The sequence below is a fragment of the Spodoptera frugiperda genome, chromosome 25 (assembly GCF_023101765.2).
Source record: "Spodoptera frugiperda isolate SF20-4 chromosome 25, AGI-APGP_CSIRO_Sfru_2.0, whole genome shotgun sequence".
In the NCBI taxonomy this organism is placed as follows: domain Eukaryota; kingdom Metazoa; phylum Arthropoda; class Insecta; order Lepidoptera; family Noctuidae; genus Spodoptera; species Spodoptera frugiperda.
Genome location: NC_064236.1, coordinates 14,346,191 through 14,366,978, shown reverse-complemented (window position 1 = coordinate 14,366,978; position 20,788 = coordinate 14,346,191). Strand labels below are relative to the sequence as shown.

At 33.9% G+C, this 20,788-nt stretch overlaps 2 protein-coding genes across 3 annotated transcripts; one reads left to right on the top strand and one right to left on the bottom strand.

The window, feature by feature from the left end:
• Positions 1-1,941: 1,941 nt before the first annotated feature.
• LOC118273732 (uncharacterized) lies at positions 1,942-20,675 on the top strand. 2 transcript variants are annotated; one of them, XM_035590911.2, is made up of 10 exons: positions 1,942-2,259; positions 10,303-10,346; positions 13,588-14,653; positions 14,923-15,063; positions 15,264-15,566; positions 15,720-15,808; positions 16,482-16,628; positions 16,973-17,241; positions 17,571-17,947; positions 18,165-20,675. In XM_035590911.2, exons 1-10 carry the CDS (start codon positions 2,215-2,217, stop codon positions 18,369-18,371), a joined length of 2,688 nt encoding a protein of 895 aa, XP_035446804.2. In that variant the 5' UTR covers positions 1,942-2,214; the 3' UTR covers positions 18,372-20,675. The 2 variants fall into 2 exon arrangements, with proteins under 2 accessions (XP_035446804.2, XP_035446862.2); XM_035590969.2 differs by lacking the exon at positions 1,942-2,259 and adding an exon at positions 7,298-7,542.
• On the bottom strand, positions 3,599-5,318 carry LOC118273923 (uncharacterized). Its single transcript, XM_035591181.2, has 2 exons — positions 5,095-5,318; positions 3,599-4,993 (listed from the first exon to the last, which is right to left on the bottom strand). Exon 2 carries the CDS (start codon positions 4,989-4,991, stop codon positions 4,464-4,466), a length of 528 nt encoding a protein of 175 aa, XP_035447074.1. The 5' UTR covers positions 4,992-4,993; positions 5,095-5,318; the 3' UTR covers positions 3,599-4,463.
• Positions 20,676-20,788: the final 113 nt, after the last annotated feature.

The following is a 20,788-nucleotide window of genomic DNA, read 5'->3' as shown; positions in this document are numbered from 1 at the left end:
TGACTGCACGGTTGGCTCGGTGGCTGGGCAACTGGCTGCCGTGCAACGTGTAGCGGGTTCGATTCCCGCACGGAGCAACTCTTTGTGTGATCCACATCATTCCCCTTTTTACCCATTCTCACTTATTTTATTTTTTTGCAATAAAAAGTAGCCTATGTTCTTTCGTTTATTATAAAGTGTCTAAATACAAAGTTTCACTGTTACTGTTACAGCTTTAAAAACGACGAAATTCCATAATGAACATTCATCCCCCCTTTTTACCCATTCTCCTCTATTTTTCGCAACAAAAAGTAGCCTATTGTTCTTTCGTTTATCATAAAGTGTCTAAATACAAAGTTTCACTGTTACGGTTTTAAAAATGACGAATTTCCATATGAACATTCATCCCCCTTTTTACCCATTCTCCCCTATTTTTTTGCAATAAAAAGTAGCCTATGTTCTTTCGTTTATCATAAAGTGTCTAAATACAAAGTTTCACTGTTACAGCTTTAAAAATGACGAATTTCCATAATGAACATTCATCCCCCCTTTTTACCCATTCTCCCTATTTTTTGCAATAGCCTATGTTGTTCCTCGGGTTCTATTCTATCTCTGTACCAAATTTCATCAAAATCCGTTCACTGGTTTAGGCGTGAAAGCGTAGGTAACAGACAGACAGACAGAGTTACTTTCACATTTAAATTTATAATTTAATAATATTTATAATTATAATTTATAATAGTAGTAAGGGTAGTAAGGAAGTAAGGATTGTTAACACTGTGGCCGATTTTCAATGTGATTTGAACAGGAGGAAATCTGCTTCAGGAGAGAGTTAAAGCAGTTTGTGATGCTGAGGCCACACTACCGTGATATGCCAATAATTATTGCCATAACTTAAACAACACCTAGGTGTAACCACGATTTATGGTCATAATTTTACAATGCCAATCAATATGGCAAATGGTGGTAGGCAATAGCTCCGGTGGCGGTCTTTTTCGCACATCAAAGAAGATTACCGCAGTATTTAATGCGTTTGTGGCCACACTACCGTTTGTCCAGTGTGCAATATGAGCTCACCGGCGACGCACGTATCTACCGACATGGAGTGGTCAAATGAAAAAGTGCTCGAGGTTTTGGAATTATTCCAATCTGAACCATCTCTTTGGGATACCCGACAGAAGAATTTTAATAATCGCAGTGTACAAAATTATGCCTGGCGTCGGATCAAATCATTTTCACTCATTGACCATCTTATTTTTTATTTGTCTTCTTTTAGTTACGTTGAAATTTAAAAGATTCATGTAAAAATAATTGGCACTCATAAAACACAACACCACTGCAGCTTCAGCCCCCATTTCGAAAAGTGATATTGTTACCGCCTAATTTATTGACATATCTAGGTAAACTCTAGTGTAACCACACCAGTTCATGCAGTAACTTGAACGGTAATTTAATGTCATAATATTGCGATAACAGCCCGGTAGACGGTAAGGTAGTGTGGCCCCAGTATGATAGTGTATCGCGAGGAGGTAACCGAAACGGGTGAAAGTGGTATTGAGAGATTCAGAAAATGTCTGGAGTACTTATAAAATGCAATACTAGATCTGCATGAGGTTTTCTGAACGTTAGAAGCGTTCCGTGACCGCGCGAGCCTTACAAAATTGAATGCTGCAATCTGCCGATACATCTTATAGAAATATGCCCGTTTGGTCACATTGTCTATATCAGGCACAATTTTAGATATCATGCTATTTCTGAAAAAACTTATAAAATCTTATTTAACTGTGCATAATTGAAACCCAAAATCCGTTTCTAGGTAGTTGCACTTGCAGTTGATCAACAAGGAAGTTATGTCCTCAATATTGAAATAATTATCCAATTGCAGCTGCAGCTGTATCCCTTAAGGTATCCCTGTTATAGAATTTCCAATCGGAGACAAAATGGGAAAAGTCTGATGTATAAACCATTTGTTTGGGTACACGTGTCGGTAGGTGTAAATGCTCCGTGCGTTTTACTGCATCCCCTCTCGACAGTGAGGGACGGGGTAACACAGGAGTGGTGTGAGGGATTTATTGATCGAATCTCTTGATATGGAGATACTATCTACAGTGAAATATGGCGTCGAATGTTCTAGAAGGATAATAACCTCCTTCGAACATTAACGTTGAAACGTGCCGCCCGTAATGAAAAAATCAAATTCGGGATAAATGGTCGCCGGTACCGCGTTTTATTGAAATGGCCAACCGTACTATGGCAGAAATCTGGCACATTAATAATTTGGTAAGATTATATAACATTATGCATGTTATTTCTCAAAATTGTAGATAGCGGTGTTTCCCTTTTTCCCCCTATCAACCACAATGCTATTAGACCCGTTTCTTCGGGCATTGGCCTATTATTATCTTATACTGCATGCGACTTCAGTATTGCATCTTTTGTTTAAAAGGTCTAAGTTAGAAGCCCCAATGTGACACTGCCTGACTTAAGGTTTAATCCTAGGACCTTGTATTAGCGGTCATAGATCATATCGACGCAAGATCTAACTAGAGGTAGTTAAGCAATTATAACCTCAAAAGATCTCTCTGGTGACTTTTGGCACTAAAATAGCACCTAACTTAACTTAAGTAATAAGGCAAAATTATTAAAATTTACATAAATATGGAAATTCAATAAAGTCCATTTGCATTTGACCTAAAAACTTTAGTCATAGGTAGGTAACCTACTTAGGTTATGAATGACTTATATTAGCTCCTAATCAGGCAATTAATAGACTCATAACTAGGGAGATGTACTGAAGCTACTTTCTGTTGCCTAGATATTAAAATATAACCTTTCCCGTTCATTTATTTGTATAAAATACAACAGCAATAGCTAGGTACAAGAAAGGAGTTGAGAAGCACCCAATAAAAGAAGTTGCAACCGGTTTATACTTAATATTGGAGTATATACTACTAGGTATCTAGTACCAGTAGAGTCTTAGGGGGTAAACTACATGTACATGAGGAATTTACCTGTTTAACATAGATGACTAATTAGGGGAACATTTTAGGGCATTAAAAGCGTTAAGTGTCTAGATGGCATAATATTTTTTATGAGATTAAATGTTTTGTACTTTTTGTTAATAAAACACACTACTACAAAAGAGCACACTCACCCAAGCAGAGCAAGAGTGAGATGAAACACCCAAACGAAATCAGAGGTCATGATCTCTTTAAAGTACATCAACAGCCCGTGTCTGTCCTTTAACTTCGACTATGGGCCAACCACCATTGATAGCTGTTATAGTTCTAGATTCTAGATCTATGTCCAGGAGCTTCTTCTTAAAAAATTTTGATCTAACTATGTATTTGTCTTTTCAATTTAAAACTATTTATATACATAGGTAGGATAGGTAGATAGGAAATATTTATTATATTTTGGTATATTATATTAAAATACTATTATATTACTCATTCGATAATGTGAACTTAATCACTTGCTACTTTTATCTATATACTACATAAGAGAATTACTAAGACATTACACCTGTAAATATATTTTTGATATAAATTGAATAAATAAAATAATACTTCTACTACAATCTAAACTTTGATAATATTAAATAATATAATAAACAAAATTAAGACTTATAAATAAATCCTTTATTACCAAAATATCACATGACACCATTTGAACTTACACTAATATGAAAAGTTAGACTTTAAGCTAAAACCAACACCATAACAACAATTATAAGACTACATCACAATATTTTCTGGCGCTGAGTAAGAATTATAGAACACATAACAATGCCCAAAAATTAAACAGTCTTGAAAGAGATCTTTACCTTGTTTATTCATATGTACATAATATGCAAAAGAGATATAAATACAAGATATTAAGTAGAATGTATCCATTTTAATATATTGAACATACACTGAAGTATGTTTAGCAACCATATAATTAACATCAGATCTTATCAATTACTTGAGTGTAATAGTCAATCATAGTGTCATAGTTCATTTATTGGATCGAATGCATAAATATATTATTATAAAAGTATAAAATATCAATAAATTGGAAACTGCAATCAAATGTGGAAAACATTTATAAAGTGTAGACATTATTAAAACTCACTTTGGTAAGTTAACCTTTCTTACTATGTTCAATTTCATAAACTACTTTACAGTATTGTATACTACCAACTAGATTCTAGTAAGGAAATAAATATAGTATGACAATAAAGTATAGAAACATCATATCGTGAGACCAAAACTCAATTTTTCCATTATATAAATAAATAAATAAATAAAAACTTATAACTATTAAATAAATAATATTTACTAGTATTTCAATTATATTCTATTTTAGTGTAGTGTATACATATAAATATAATATTCATTTCAGAACTCAATTGAGACGCCATTACTTATTTATCAGAGATCAATAAATACAATTTCACCAAAAAATACCAACACCTATATGTTTAATCTGTAACCATTTAATTACAGAGCTATGCCTCTGAAATAGTCATAGCGGTTACGCCGCTGATCCTGAAGCTGTCCAATTTTAGAAGCTGTATCACAATCACGACATACCCCACAAAAAGTGCTAGTGACCATGTGGAATGGGCTACGGTAATAGAGATTTGGATCTTTAAGCTTTTTATTCTTCTTGTGACACCGCACATGTAAAAACACCTCAAGTACCATAAGTATTACACAAAAAAGACCAGGAAATATCATCAGTGTCGGTATCAACAACAAACGATGACTAGTTCTATTAGAACCAGCAATTATATTCTCTTTCAATGATTGAAACTTTTTCGTCTTGCTCATATAACCGCGAGGGAACTTCATGTACTTGACCTCGGGTTCACGTGCATCAAGAGGTTGTCTTACATTTTCAAACGGCGGTGATTTATTTTCAAGCAACAATTCACCAGTTTCATCATTAACATCATAGGTTATAATTTCACCTGTCTCATCGTCGTAATACAACTTTCGGACAGTACCTCTGCTTGTTATATTCATTTCTGTAAATAGAACACGTTAAAATTAATATTCAGTTTCATTAATTATTTATTCATGGATAATGTACTGCTAACTCTGTCGGTAAGAAATAGAATGCAAGTACCTGATTAAAATTCTGAAATCTTTAAATAAGTAGGGAATTATTTCTACTTCGCTTTAACCATCGCCAGTCTTCGAAGAATAAAAGAAAGATATTAAAATAGATACAATAAAAACAATATTCAAATTACTAGAACTTTGACAATCGACATAAAAACAAAAAGATAATACAATAGATACATAAAAACAATATTCAAATTACTATAGGACTTTGACAATCGACATTTAAAATTTTAAAATTTTTGACTTTGACGTTTTTGACGTTGATAATCCAGTCAAATAAGGTTAAATTAGGTAAGAATCTCGGAATGCGAGATACCCAGCTGTAATTTTGTATATACTTGTATATTAACCCCCTAAAACTTGTCTCAAAACCTACGTATGGTAGGGTGTAAGCAACTCTTAAAATTCAGGGTCAAAGATCCCAAAAATCGTGTTTTTTGCGGTTTTTTGGAAATATCTCATTTCCTTTGGGTTTTTGGTATGGGCATTTAATACCAATATTGTAGAATACAAAATTCTCTACAACTTTTGTGTGAACTTTTTTTTATACGGTGAACCGTTTTCGAGATAGAGGGCGGAGAGCGCGCGGTCACTGCATCTCTTCAAAAAAAAAAAATCATCTATACTATCCGTGATGGTTGTCTATGGATAGGACATTAAAAAATACATCATGATTCCTAAAACCACTTTTCGTCAAAATCAGTCGTATGAAAGATAGACGCCTCCAAAGTGGAAAAATGAGGTCTAGGTCTCAGCCACCTACAAAGGGTACAAACATGGTTAAACCACGTTAAACTGTAAACAAAATACATCAAAGATTGCTCGACTCCCATGACAATAATATTCACTGACTTATTTTATAGGTACTCTTTGACTGACACTGAAATCTGAATCTCAAACTCGATTACAATAAATAACAATGCTATTAGCATTGTTAGCATTATTACTCCGACACAAGATTAAAACGGCTACGCTTCACATTCGCGCCATACGGCCATATTGTTTATATCTTTCATCTTTGACAGAAAGCACCTTCCTTCTCTTTTTTATCTGGTCTATGGTCACTCCCGAAATATATTTAAAACTTAAAACAGTGTCAGTCATAAATTATATAAAACAGTATCTTTCAATGCCATACTTTTTGCCATGGCATTTTTTTTTATCTTTTGCCCATATTAGGATTTTCTATATAGGCCGAACGACGTATTATATTACTAGGCTTAGCATCGGGGGTGAAGTCGTAATTCAAATGTCGTCAATAAAATCACTGGCGTACAAAACGTTAAATACTATTGAACACAAAATTATGCCTCTCCTTAAACATTTATTTAAAATCGTTTCTAAGAAACTCAGTCAGAAATTCAGACAGTGGAGTTTAAGTTATAGAGTTCTCATTTATACCTTTTGGATACCGAAGCCTAAAAATATTCCTTCTAATCTTAATTTACGTGTCTTAGTCAAAACCTCCATTACGACGTTAACACTCATTCCAATTTGGTTGGACCCGACCAAATTGGATTCAACGTAGAAACTACTCCGACGTTAAAGGCGTTCCATCGGTGGGATATCCAACCATCAGTTGGCTCTACGCACCGTTGCCATTTTTGCGACAAATACCGTGTATAATTTGTGGGTTCGGCAACTATGTATTGTGGTAGCAAAATCTATGGCCATTTGTCGTACGGTAATTCACCTACTAAATATAAGGAATAAATTAATAACATCCACAGTGAACATATTATTATTGACAAAAGAATGTGATCGACACAATGGTGAAGGTGATCGCAAAAAATGTTGGTTCATGTTAAAAAATTTTAATTTTCTGTTATTAATATTATCAGAAAATAAATGAAATAATACATACCTTCTGTTCATTATAAAATAAAAAAGTAGAAAAATGATTTATTGCTACAACTTTAGAAAAAAAAAATCCTCCAAAACACGGGAATTTTCAGCGAGCTAACCACGTCTGACTAGTATAATTATTACTATGTCAGGCCGACCGCTCAACAGAAGTTCCAATTTGGTCGAGGTCGGGTGGTCGAGTCCAACAAAATTAGAACTTGTATTAACAGCTTTAAAAAAAAGCATTGTCATTTACTCTTTGATTTACGCATAGACATTAGGATTTTATGAATTGCTTGTCTATGCGCAAAGATTATACTCTGTGTGTGTCACTGTCTAACTATATTATCTATGTATGTATCTTTCTATCTGAAAATCTCTGAGTCTCTGACTAGTATATATATTATATAGTGATCTGTGGTCCTGGTCTGCAAACGAAATAATAAAGTCACGTTTATAGTTTTCTGTGAAACCTTAATAATTATTTTGATATTTGACATTGTGTTTCGAATTGTAGAAATAGTGAACAATTTGTGCCCTTCGATATAGCCGAAACTCCTAGCTTCTGTTACTGACGTGCTCACACTATCATTTTGTTTGAGAGGTACTGACTTTACCGTGTATGTTTGTTAAGATTTTTACAATTTACTGTTTAGCTATACAAAGCTTCACAGATTATAACCTCTAATGCCTATGTTATTTGCGGCTTTGATAAATTACTGTTCAAATCATGAGTTGTTTTGGTAAAAATGGGTGATGTTTCACTTATTATCTTAGTTGTTTAGGTACCTACTTCTCATAACTATGCCTAACTTTGCTTTCTCTTTTATTGTTACTAGTTTCTGAGAGGTTATCGTTACAGTGTATAAAGTTTCCTATTAGATTATTACTGTCATGACAGGGTAAGTATTCTTTTTCATGAAACATTTTCATGTATGACTAAAGTTACAAGACACTGAAGTTACATGTGTAATAATACTAGTTTTATTTGCTCTGCTTGTCTCATGAACTTCTAGTCTTAGGTCTTAGATAGGTACTGTGCCATGCAAAATGCTCAATTGATGAATATAAGTTTATAACTAACATAGATTCCCCGACATTTCTAAAATTTAACTACCATGTTTGGAATAAGTATTATATTTACATTCTGTTAAGACTTAGATCTTCTGTCAACACCAGGTTTAAGCTTAACACACCAATAGTCATCACTAGCCACTGGAATATCAAATTCTCTGGTTCAGTCTTAATTTTTGGTAAATACTCCAACTGCTGTAGTACCAGTACTAGCTAGTACAGAAGTTATTATACTGCTTTGCGATCAGTTGTATACATAGAAAGTTTAAGAATTCATCAATGCTGGCATATCTCATACTCCTATTAAATCATGAGATCTAGTTGTTGCAAGGTGATAGACTTATAAACTATTCCGATGTACACTAGAAATACATCTGACTATGCCTATAGGAACTATTAAGGGTAAATTGGATATATTGATCAGTGTTATAATTCAGCTATTGTATTTAACAGTACATTATGTGAAAAATTTACTGTGCGATTTGATTTATAAACAAATTATGCAATTGTCCACGCATTTATACATACTAATGTTTCTTGGCTTGCCTATTGCAAATATAAGTTTAATATAAAGCTGCAGCAATATTGTCTCATGTTTATATCCTGTGCGAATGTAGTACTTTCCTGGCTGGACTAGTACAGTCAGTTCAGTTGCATTTAGTTACTTACAGTTCAATTGTTTTAAGCTTTTATGCCTATTAAGAAAAGTAATTCTTGAGGTTTACCTCAACTAGGTTTATTTAATCAAAACAGCAATACAATGTTTCATTATTAGACTACTCATTGTAAATACTGCTGGCTAAAAACTTCTAATATGTATAGCTATGATTGTTTGAAATATGAGAGTAGCGAGAATAAAAATAAATTTGCTGGATTTAGATTTTGTCTTTTATTGGTAAACCGTTTATTACAGCAATGTCAAACTACTACACATGCTATATTACAGTGAAACTTGGTTAAGTGGGACCTAGATAAGTGAGAAACCTCCACAAATGGAACTCATACTGAGGTCTCGACCCATTGGCACTGAATTACCTCTATTAGTGGGACAAACAACCCTCTTTATCTGGGATTCGTTCTTTCGATTTATCATCTTAGTTACCTCTATAACTGAGACAGCAAGTGAATTTTAATGCATAAACCTCAGTAACTGAGACAACATCGTTTTGTTTGTTGATTTACTTATTCTTATTAATTTATAATGTACACATAACACATTGTTTTATTTAAGAATCACACCTCTTTATGTGATATTACTCGTATGTTCACCTCCATTAATGGAACCCTCTGTAAATGAGACAAATGTTTATTTATACCTGTTTATCACTGGGTTAGTGGAATACCTCTATAAGTGATACCAATTTGAAGGTCTCTTGATGTCTCACTTAATGAGGTTTCACTGTATTATTTTTTCAAACAAAAGAGTAATTACAGTAGCTTTAATTTTGTGTTATTTTGTTTACACCTGTGAAAGTTTATGAAAATATGTTAGTTGACATTATCCTTCTATGCAAGCAATTGTGCTGAAAGTTTCCTCTAAAAGATATTTAACTAACTATGATGCAAAGCTAAAGTAAAGCTATGTATGTATTGTCGCTTTAGCTAATGTGTATAAAATTATTAGTGATAATATCTACCTAATAGGCAACATCATTAAAGTGATAGTATACAGGATTTAACTTGCTCATTAAGATTGCACTCTACATGCAACTTGTTGAATGGTATTGTTATTTTTGTATTGTTGCACTAGCGACTTTCACAGTTATAAGTGTTTCTTTACTATGTATGTATTATACATATAAATTTGCTAATAGAAATAGATCCAAGAGGATCTATTTCTATTTAAAAAAAAAAACTAGTTTTTAGAAACTAAGCATAAGCATTGAAATATTTTGTTAAAATACTGAAATAGTCCCTGATGTTGGGCAATAGTGGGTGAGCCATATAAGCATGTACCCTGTGACTGATTACATAAATACAAGAATCGGCGGGGTGGCAACAGTGACGAAATTAACTTCGTTTTAAAGTCTTATGGGTCAAGTCTTAGGCTTTGCATTAACAACTTTTAAGGAAAATTTTGTAATTTATTTTCCCCAAAAGGTCGTAATTAGGGAAAATTGTATGAGACCCCGATACCAGCAGGCAACAATGTATCCCGCTCATTAACAGCCATTCGGAATTGTGTATCCGTCGGTTGAGTAGGCTATTAAAGAGTAGAGCTAAATATCCATCTCGCGATAAATTTAAAGTGTGCATTGGGTATTAAATTAGTGTTTTCTCTATATTACAGTTATCTGGAGAGCGCTTCCGCTACGTAATAAGAATGGGAAAAGAGTAAGTAAATCCTTATTTTTATTATTTACCTACTATGAATCATTCAACATACATTTTTACCATTGTATTTGGTACTCAATTATCAATTTCATTATTTTATTCCTCTAATTTTAGTGTAGGTCCCATAATCCCATCCCGAGTAGAGTTTTGTTCAGTGAAATGTGAAGTGACTAGTATAAATATATGTTATAAATGCAATAATATAATTACTTAACTAAAGGTAACTAAAGGTAGTCTTGATAGATTAAAAGATATTATTGCTTTATAAAATTTTATACTATAAGTTTTTAAACTGACGTGGTCACTAACACTATTATTAGAACTTATAACGGGATATTTATCATGGTAAATATCCCCTTATAAGTTCTAATAATAAAATTTTATACTTTTCTTAAGTAGATATTTTGGTTAGCTTTAGATTACAATAGAATAGAATAGTAATTTATTTCTGAGTATATGGTATACATTGAGAACTTAATTAACCCCCGACGCAAAAAAAGGGGTGTTATAAATTTGACGTGTCTGTCTGTCTGTGGCATCATAACTCCCGAACGGATGTAGTGATTTCAATTTAGTTTTTTTTCGTATTAAAGGGGACTTATGTGCGAGTGTTCTTAGACATGTTTGATGAAAATCGGTTGAGCCGTTTTAAAGTTATGGGCGGTGAAAGTGGGAAGATTAACCGAAGGTCTGCAAATATACTGGGATGGGGTCTCAAATGAAACCGCACTGAAAGATATTATTTTTTCAAACTAACAAAAATTAAAAAAAATATATATTAAAAAAAATTTAATAAAATACAAAAATATAAAATTTTTAATTTAACGTTTTATTATTAACAAAAAAACCTGCACCTATGTAATCTTTAGCCTACTTATAGAAACAAAAACTAGTAATTAATAAGTAAAAAAATAAATAAAAGCGAACGAGCTTGACCTCGAATGTAATCTTTACCTTAACAAGAATCGAAATTATAGTAAGTACATATATGTAATATACTAAGCCTACCTTAACTTAACCTACCTATAAAAAGTATGAAATAAAAAATTAAATTAAAAATTTAAAAACCCCCGACGCAAAAACTTAATTTCCCTTTAAAAAGTAAAAAATAATAAAAGAAACTTAATCTTAAAGTACCCAAGAATAGACTTATAATTATAAAAAAATAAAATACGTCGCGTTGGGGGACCGCACGAATACGGACTGCACACCGCCGCCCGCGCCGCTATATTTCTATTTTCTGCGTTATAGTTAAGTACTTAAACATCAATTTACTTTAATCTTAACACCAAGCATGTGATACTTATGAAAAAATCGTAGATAAGTAAGAAATAATTAGTAGCGGTCCCCCAACGCGACGTATTTTTTTTTATAATTATTAGTCTATTCTTGGGTACTTTAAGATTAAGTTTCTTTTATTATTTTTTACTTTTTAAAGGGAAATTTAGTTTTTGTGTCGGGGTTTTTTTTAATTTTTAATGAAATTTTTTATATAATATAAATAGTTTCACATACACTACCGTTGTCGGTGTAGAAATATTAATTCTTTGTAAATAAAATAACATTATTGTATTAAATTCAACATTTTGGTTTAAAATTAGTCAACATTAGAAATTACAATTAGTCATCATATTAAATTATTCTCTAATAAAATTATTAATTAGAGTAATAATTAAACTAAACTTAACAATACAATGAATTTTTACAAGTCTAAGGCCTCGGCCTCGAATTTTGCGGGCAGCGGGGCGGCAGCGGCGGCGGCGCGGGAGCGGGGCGGGCATCGCGGACCCGTTCTCGAAACTAGCGGGCAGATCGCGCGGCACTACAGCGGTGTAGTGTTGTGTTCGTGGTTGTGTTGTCGAGATATTTGTTTTTATTAGCGAACGAAATGTGTGAAAAACGGTGACAACATCTTTTTGATTCAAATTTATTCCTAACGCTCGCATCGCATTAGTTACTAATTATTCTATAAAACATAATAAATATTTTATTTGACATAACAAATCATTTTTATTTTCCAAACAAATTCTACGACTACACCAGAATGAGTGTAGAAACTTTTGACTATATTCTTGAAACTATCAAGAGTGATTTAGTGTCTAGAATTAATCCAAAACGATTTAGAGGTATATCGTCCGAGGACATTTTGATACATCACAAAAAAATGTAGGTACACAACACTATACTACAATGCAGACGCGCAACGCGGGCGGTCACCGCTTGACTGGAGTGCACCGCTCGTTGCCCGCTCCCGCGCCGCTCCGCCGCCGCTGTGTTCGAAAACCGGTCCATTTGATTATACGCATAAGATCCTGCCGCTCCCGCGCCGCCGCCGCTGCCGCCCCGCTGCCCGCAAAATTCGAGGCCGAGGCCTAAAGACCTCCTTATTATTATAAGATTTCGCTACCTACTTATAAACTCTTTAGTGGAAAACAACTGTAGTCGATGTATGTCTTCTGTCTTCTTCAGTAACATTTGACGTTTGTCAGTTAGTACATATTGTGAAAATATAAATAATTAGATAATGTTTTGATATAAAAATAAACTTAATAAAAAAAAAGAGACATGGTCTAGATTTTCGTAAATCTTTATCTTAACATCAACTATGAGCGGCTCAGATTATAATATAAATATTGTTATCAAATTAGAAAATTCCTCTAAAGCAGCAAGGTATCGAAGGTTGAACTCCTAGGTTGTGCGATCAGTAAACGAATTTATTATTAATTATGTACAATCAAAACATAGATACCAAAATTAATGAACATATATTTTTTAATATTGCTTTTATTTGAGTAATGTTGAGTAGTATTAATAAAACTGTAATCTACCTACTCATCGTTTATTATATATTTGTTTATGTATGCACATAAAAAATAACACATGTAATATACATTATGTAATCGTAATATTATGGCCTATGCTCAGAAATTCTGAATATTGTTTGCACTTTACAAGACTATGACTTGAAGTAGTAAGCTAGGATTTTCACATCTTTAACAAAAGACCGATGTTCTAATCAGTGCTACATCAATACTATCAATAACCATACGTTGATGATGTGCTGTATAATTATTACTACTTTGTAAGTCGTAACCCATGACTTTAAATTTGAGCCATTGCTGATCATTTAATTTACCGTTACAGAGTTGTCCAATGTATTGTGAATGGAAAAAAATTGGAATCAGCGCAAAATGTTAGAGTAAGTATATAATACTATACATATAAACTTATTTGTTAACAGGAAGAAATTGGATACAGAGAGGTCTGCAAACGGCGATAGCGTGGACGACGAAACCAAAAAGAAGAAGAAAAGTAAGAAGCATAAGAAACATAAACGCACTTCAGAAGAGTCTGGAGAAAAGTCGCATAAGAAGAAAAAGAAATCCAAGAAAGAGAAATACAAGAGTCCAAAAGAAGAGAGTGAGACGTCTTTGTCCGACGTTGAGGAGCTGATAAAGAAGGGACGCCATCAACTTAAGAGACCGAACCTTATAGTGACAACAAAAACAAGAAATGGGGATGCCTCAGGCAAAGGTCCATTTCATGGCAAATCCTATATACGAAAGGTCGAAAAACAAGAGACTTTAGAAATTTTATCTTCTAACTCTGAGACTGAAAACTATCAAGAAGACTGCGCTAGTCCTGAGCTGATACTGATAGAAGACGATTTGAACCTTGAAGATTTAATGAAGCAAAAAGAATTACTTCAAGCCCGCCTCATTGCTTATTACTCCGAAAAGAGTGACGATGAAGCTAATAAAGAAGAGAAGTTGAATGAAGTTATTTGTATAAATGATGATACAAGGTCACCGATTATTAAGAAACCAAAAAAAGAAAAAGAACACGAGCACAAAAGAAGTGGCAAGCACAAATCTAGTAAAGATCACTCGTCTGAAAGAGAAAAGCATAAAATTAAAAGACAAGAAGAAGATTTACGTGAAATTATCAACAGAGAAAGTCGTAAACAAATGGAACGTAGATTGGAGGAAAGAGAGGGTAGAGAAAGAAAAGAAAAAGAACGCCGAAAGATAGAGGAGAGAGAACGAGAAAGAAGAAGGGAGCGTGAGAGGGAAAGAGAAATTAGGGAACGGGAGCGAGAGCGGGAACGTGAAAAAGAGCGCCGATCGTTAGAAGCCAGGCGAAGGGGAGGAGAACGAGAGCTTTTGAGAATAACGCGACGGTCGCGAGATAGATCGCCGCTAGGACCGCGAAGAGATCAGAGGCCTGGGGACCGCGATCGACGATCTCGCGAGCGTATGCTAGATAGACGAGACAAATCCTCACGGTCCGATTTACGGGGCTTCAAGGTAAAAAGAAAATTCCAGGTCATATAGAAGACCACAATAAGCTTTTGAGATATTTTTTGTTTGGTATAATTTTGTTGTTTGTTTATACTTACCCCTTAGTTTCTTTTTATTATATTATGCATCTTAATGCGTTTATTATATTATAATAAACGAATTAACCGATGCGACCAGTTACTTGACAGATTGAAAATTGCTTCTACATATCAGACAATTAAGGCTACCAACTGTACGTCTGTATCTCATAAAATGAAATGCCTTTTTATTTCCAGGGCATCGTCGACGAAGTCACTCAGATTGTACCAAGTTCAAGCGATGAGGAACTCAACATATCAATTAACACTGATGATGATGAGGAGACTGAGGAGCAGATCATTGAAAGGCGGCGGAAACAAAGAGAACAACTGATGAAGGTAAGCTATAAGTATATTTACCGAATATGGATTTCATACCTCCAAACTCTATTTTTCAATTCGGTCATAAAGTAGTGAAGCACACAGATCATTTTACTGATCAATTTCTTCTTACCGATATTTTGTAGTAGTATTGTTTTATACCTAGATGTTTATGTGCATTGACCAATACTGACATTTTTATTTTGTTTTTTTTATAGCGTCTCGGTAGCGACAATGCTGCCGTTAAACCTGAAGAAGCACCAAGAAAATCTGCCTCACCGAAAGATCCGAAAAGTAGCGGTAAAAATGCTTCGGAAACAGTTGCGGAGGTCCGAGTATTGAAAGAAACTGAAACCAAAGACAAGAAATCGACTAAAGAAAAAGAAAGCAAGCCAGATAAGGCTAATAATGACACAACTCGGAATACGAATGAAACAAAGTCTGATACCAAGGTGGATAAGTCCACAAAGAGCGGAGAATGGGATATGTTTGCCGATCAGGATAACTTTGATAGTGTTGATGTGAGTAAAGTAAATGTTAAATTTTTCATTATTTATAATTTATAAGCAAACTCACGATTTCTCCTAACCTGTAGGAATATCACATTCAAAAGTAGTGTCTAGGACCTAATAAAGTGTTTTATTTTCTTAAATCTATTAAATTCTTGTTCACAGACGCCAACGGCAGGAAAGCCGAAAAACAAAAGCGCAGCAGAAAACCCTTCGTTGACCGACAATTGGGACGACGCTGAAGGCTATTACAGGTCAGTCTGCCACGCATGTTCATTGTTAATGGTATGAGTGCCATCGATCGACAGCCAAGTACGCTATTTGTAGCCTATGGAAACACATGTTATTCCGGGCTCATATTTTATACATGTCTGGTCTTTATTGTATCTAAACTAGGAAAATATAGAATTTTCTCGGCTGCCACCAGGCGGACTGCGCCATTTATACCGCACAGTAGAAGTATACGACAAATACACCTATCTTGGCACAGTTGATACTGAAATCTAACTCAAAAGTTCATGTAAAGTTGATCATTATAGTAACTGCACATAGACTATGTTATATTCAGCCATATGTAGTTTAATTTCATATATTAAATGGTTAGTGCAATTCTGGATGTAACCAAAACCAAGGTATTCTCATTAAAAGTAATTTATTGCAAGTAACAATGCAATGAAACTTACTTAAATTACTTTATATTGATTCTTATATTCAATAAAAATTTTTAGAAACCTGGGTCTTAGTTCCTAAAGCTCAGCACCATTTCTTAATCAAAGGTTTAGTAAACACCACTTTATTACTCCTATCAGGCCACTAATAATAATTTGTAGTTTGTACTATGTGACAGGCGGCTAACCAACCCCGACACTTGTTACAAATTTCATTATAAGTACAGTCACTCATTTATATTTTTACGTATTCCCGCAGAGTACGCATCGGTGAGATGCTGGATAATCGTTACACTGTGTACGGATACACTGGGCAGGGCGTTTTCTCTAACGTGGTGCGCGCTAGAGACCAGGCGCGCAACAACACTGATGTGGCCGTGAAAATCATCAGGAATAATGAGATTATGTAAGTATACTTATGCCATCTTCGCCATACGAAACTAAGCTTACAAACGCCATACGAATATAAGTGTGGGAGAGTCGTGCTTCGACACGAATAGGCCGGCCCGACCGGAGTGATACCACGGCCGCACAGAACACCGACGTGAAACAACGCTTGCGTAGTGTTTCGTGCGTAACCAGAGGCCCCTTCCCAAGGTGATCCATCTGCTCGATTACCGGCTTATTATACCTACCGTAAAAAATGCTTTGGAAGAAGCTACTGGCTTCACCAGCGGAATGATATAATCAGACTGACGATCCAATACCCAAAACTATAATAACTGATTTGTAAATATCTCATATTTACAGGCACAAGACAGGGCTACGAGAGTTGGAGATTCTCAAACGTCTTAATGATGCTGACCCAGAAGATAAATTCCACTGCCTCCGCCTGTTCCGTCACTTCTTCCATAAGAGACATTTGTGCATGGTGATGGAACCTCTTTCCATGAACCTTAGAGAGGTTCTCAAGAAGTATGGCAAGAATAGCGGCATACATATCAAAGCAGTACGGAGCTACACACAACAGATGCTATTAGCTCTGAAATTATTGAAGAAAACTGGAATATTGCATGCAGGTGAGCAATAATTATAAATTAACTAGCAAACCCGGCAAACTTCGTTTCGCCAATGATTTTCCCTGTTTTACTCTCAAAATTGTCCTGAATTTTCTTTGCTATAAACCTTACGCAGCCTGATACCTTTCTAACGAATGCAAAACCGTGGCAATCGGTTCGTGCGTTCCGGAGTTATAGCGTCATGAAGGAAAACCCGACTTATTTTTATATTATAGATAAAAATTATTGATCATGATCTTTTTTTTTCTTTTTTATTGTTGGAGAATAAGAGTTTTTTTTATTAATACTATAATTATAATATAAAGCTAACTATAATTTCTTTTTTACAGACATTAAACCAGATAACATTCTTGTAAATGAAAACAAACTGATGTTGAAACTGTGTGACTTTGGAGCGGCCGGGCATGTCTCTGATAATGAAATTACTCCATACCTCGTGTCACGGTTCTACAGAGCTCCAGAGATCATTATTGGTGTTTCATATGACTACGGCATAGATATGTGGTCTACAGCATGCACCATATATGAACTGTCCACAGGAAAAATTATGTTCAGTGGCAAGTCAAATAATGAAATGTTAAAGTATTTTATGGATCTAAAGGGGAAATTGCCAAACAAAATTATTAAGAAAGGATACTTTAAAGAACAACATTTCGACGCTAACTGCAACTTTATGTATCACGAATTGGATAAGATTACTGAGAGGGTGAGTTATATATTTTTATAATATAGGGTTAGATCTTATTAGGCATAAATTTCGCTTACAATGGATTCCATACCTAAACATAAGTTTTTTTTTTTAGTTGTGTGTACTTTAAACCTTTTAATTAAGGTAAATGACAAACTTATTTAAGAAAATCCATCATAACCATTTTACTATTTATATTCTTTATTGTTATTATGAATATTTTCTGTCTTTCCAGGAAAAGATCGTCATAATTTCAAGTATAAAACCAACACGAGATTTGCAAACTGAGCTCGCACCACCGCATCACCGACTGCCAGCCCCTGAAGCTAAAAAGATTACACAACTAAAAGATCTTCTAGAGCGCATGCTCATGTTGGACCCAGCCAAACGAGCTTCGGTCAACCATTGCCTGGCTCACCCTTTCATACAAGAAAAAATCTAAATAAGACCTATAAGCTGTAATTATACAACATGTTAAAAAAACCTTGTCTAATTCGTAGGGTACGGCTGGATATTGAGATTAGTGTAGGGATGTAATTCTGTTTACATAATAAGCTTTTGAGGAAACATGAAATTCATAACATATTTACGTAGTAGTCCAAGATCCCAGAGCCGTCAGACATAAAATATTTTTACAAGCATATAACTTTCGCATATAATATTGCTATAACAAATTTTGTAAGGTGCACTATTTTTTAGAGCTTTAAAGCGTCTGATAAACGTTTTGATCCATTGATTTCAGAGTAATATTCTACAAAACATATAAAAATCTGTCATAAAAATTTACATTAAGTAAGTCTAATTTTTAGTTACCTTTCTCACTTGGTACGTGCGCAGGTGCCACTCGGCAAGCTCCACAAACATTCAGGTATTAAAAAGTATATACAAGACTAGTGAACCGAAAGTTATATGCTTGTAAAAATATTTTATGTCTAGCGGCTCTGGGATCTTACTCTATAGGTAATTTAGTTAGTATCCTAAGGGATACTAACTAAATTACCTATACGAGTCTTAACTCGTCTTAGTTTTTTGCGATTAAATTGCACTAGTTTTTTTTTTATATATTTTCTTTCATTTTCATAACCCCTCTTTCGTGTTGGACAGGGTTTTTCTAGCAAGGTTAACCCTTAAATATGATACTGACGAAAATTGATAAAGATTTGAATGAGTTATGAACTGCGCCATGTGTTTCACATATATTCCATCAATGTAGTAAAAACAGTACAGTAGGAATACTATTCTTGCGGTAAAGCTACGATAAAACAAAGAGTCTTGAATGAAAACAATAATAATATTATGTACTCGTAAAAATATTTCAACTGATCACTATCATTACCATTTACAATTATTCAAATATGAATGTATTTAAAAAGTGTTCAGTGTTCGTATTTAGTGTCTAGATAGATGCAACGAAAAAAAAAACGTAATATTGGTAGGTACTTAATCTTTTTAATATCAATGTGTATGGTCTTTATAAACTGGTTAATTACTTAACCATTAAAGTCGTCACAAAAAAGAGGCCAACTCAGACATTTATTTTGTCATTTTATTAACTGTTTGCTCGACGTTCATAATAAGTTATTTATTATAGTTAAAAAATGAGTAAAAGTCGTATTATAAATAATAATTACTCACATTAATCATAGAGTTCATAAAGAACATCATTTATAAGCACCAAATTATTTTTTGCGGAAATGCACTTAAATGGATTCGTCTACAGAGAGTTGTATTTTAAAAAGCCACCATTAAGATGAGTATTCAGGTTGGATACCATAGTGATTTTACCTGTCGTCATATTTTCTTAAAACGTAGTCCTTATAATACATTTTGTGCGTATTATAAAATATTTAAAGATAAAAATCGAATCACAAATTGGTTCAATTTATACTATAGATAACAAGTCCTACCTGACTCACTGAGCCATCTAAGAAATTCTTATTGTAAACCACCCCTAACTGTACACTAAACTTCGTAAATAGGCTAATGACTTAAAACAAATAAAGTTTATTGTATAATTAACATCAATCCGAGCAAAGCTGTTGTGTTTACCACCGGTTCTTGAGATATTACTATATTGTCAGATCCGGTAGTTACAAGTTCTAATTTACTTCGATATGACTTGGTAATCGATCATAAACAGTGTCCAATATTATTTACCTCTTACTATGTAACAGTTGTCAGAGTTGACCTCTTATTTTGTGATAACTTCATATTCCGATTACTCTTGTAATACATACTTATATAAACTGATCTTCCTGTTTAGGTGCTAGGTGGCCAGATATCACTGATAAAGTGTTTATTCGCATGTTATTCTTATTCATATAATAAGTGTCTATTATATTGGAATAGCCATAAAACTTCTGTGTGTACTTATATGATACAGTAGTCAATTACCCCCTCTCCAATGCCACCTAGCGATAGTCTATGTTTTATCCTGGTTTCGTTTTTGTAAATAGTCTATAAATTATTAGTTTAGTTATTCTTTCTTAGTTATACTGCTAAATGGACATGTTAGGTTACTGGAATAGTTTAAATTCCTAGAATATTATGTACTTTGATAGTTTCCAGGGTGTTTCAATTCAGGTGATTCATATTACAGGTTCGGTTCTTCTCACTGAAATTATTCCATCGTTGACCTTAAATTATTTAACTGCCGTTTGTTATTTCATTTCTTCTAGCCGTGTCATGAGATGTTGTTGACTTTGTACAGTTCAAGTGAATAAAATACATACTAATAAAATTAAAAGCAGTTTTTAGTATACACCCCCTTATTACAAAATTGAGTTATCTGGGTTCTTTAGGAGTGAGGAGCTACAAATAAGTCCAGTGTAGACCAACATTAATTTCCGGATCATGAGC

Excerpts from the sequence above, each read along its gene's own strand:
- LOC118273732 (XM_035590911.2), top strand. The coding sequence starts at position 2,215 with ATGGCCAACCGTACTATGGCAGAAATCTGGCACATTAATAATTTG. Across the intron at positions 15,809-16,481 it reads GACGCTGAAGGCTATTACAG|AGTACGCATCGGTGAGATGC; the intron begins GTCAGTCTGCCA and ends GTATTCCCGCAG. Across the intron at positions 17,242-17,570 it reads AACTGGAATATTGCATGCAG|ACATTAAACCAGATAACATT; the intron begins GTGAGCAATAAT and ends TCTTTTTTACAG.
- LOC118273923 (XM_035591181.2), bottom strand. The coding sequence starts at position 4,991 with ATGAATATAACAAGCAGAGGTACTGTCCGAAAGTTGTATTACGACGAT.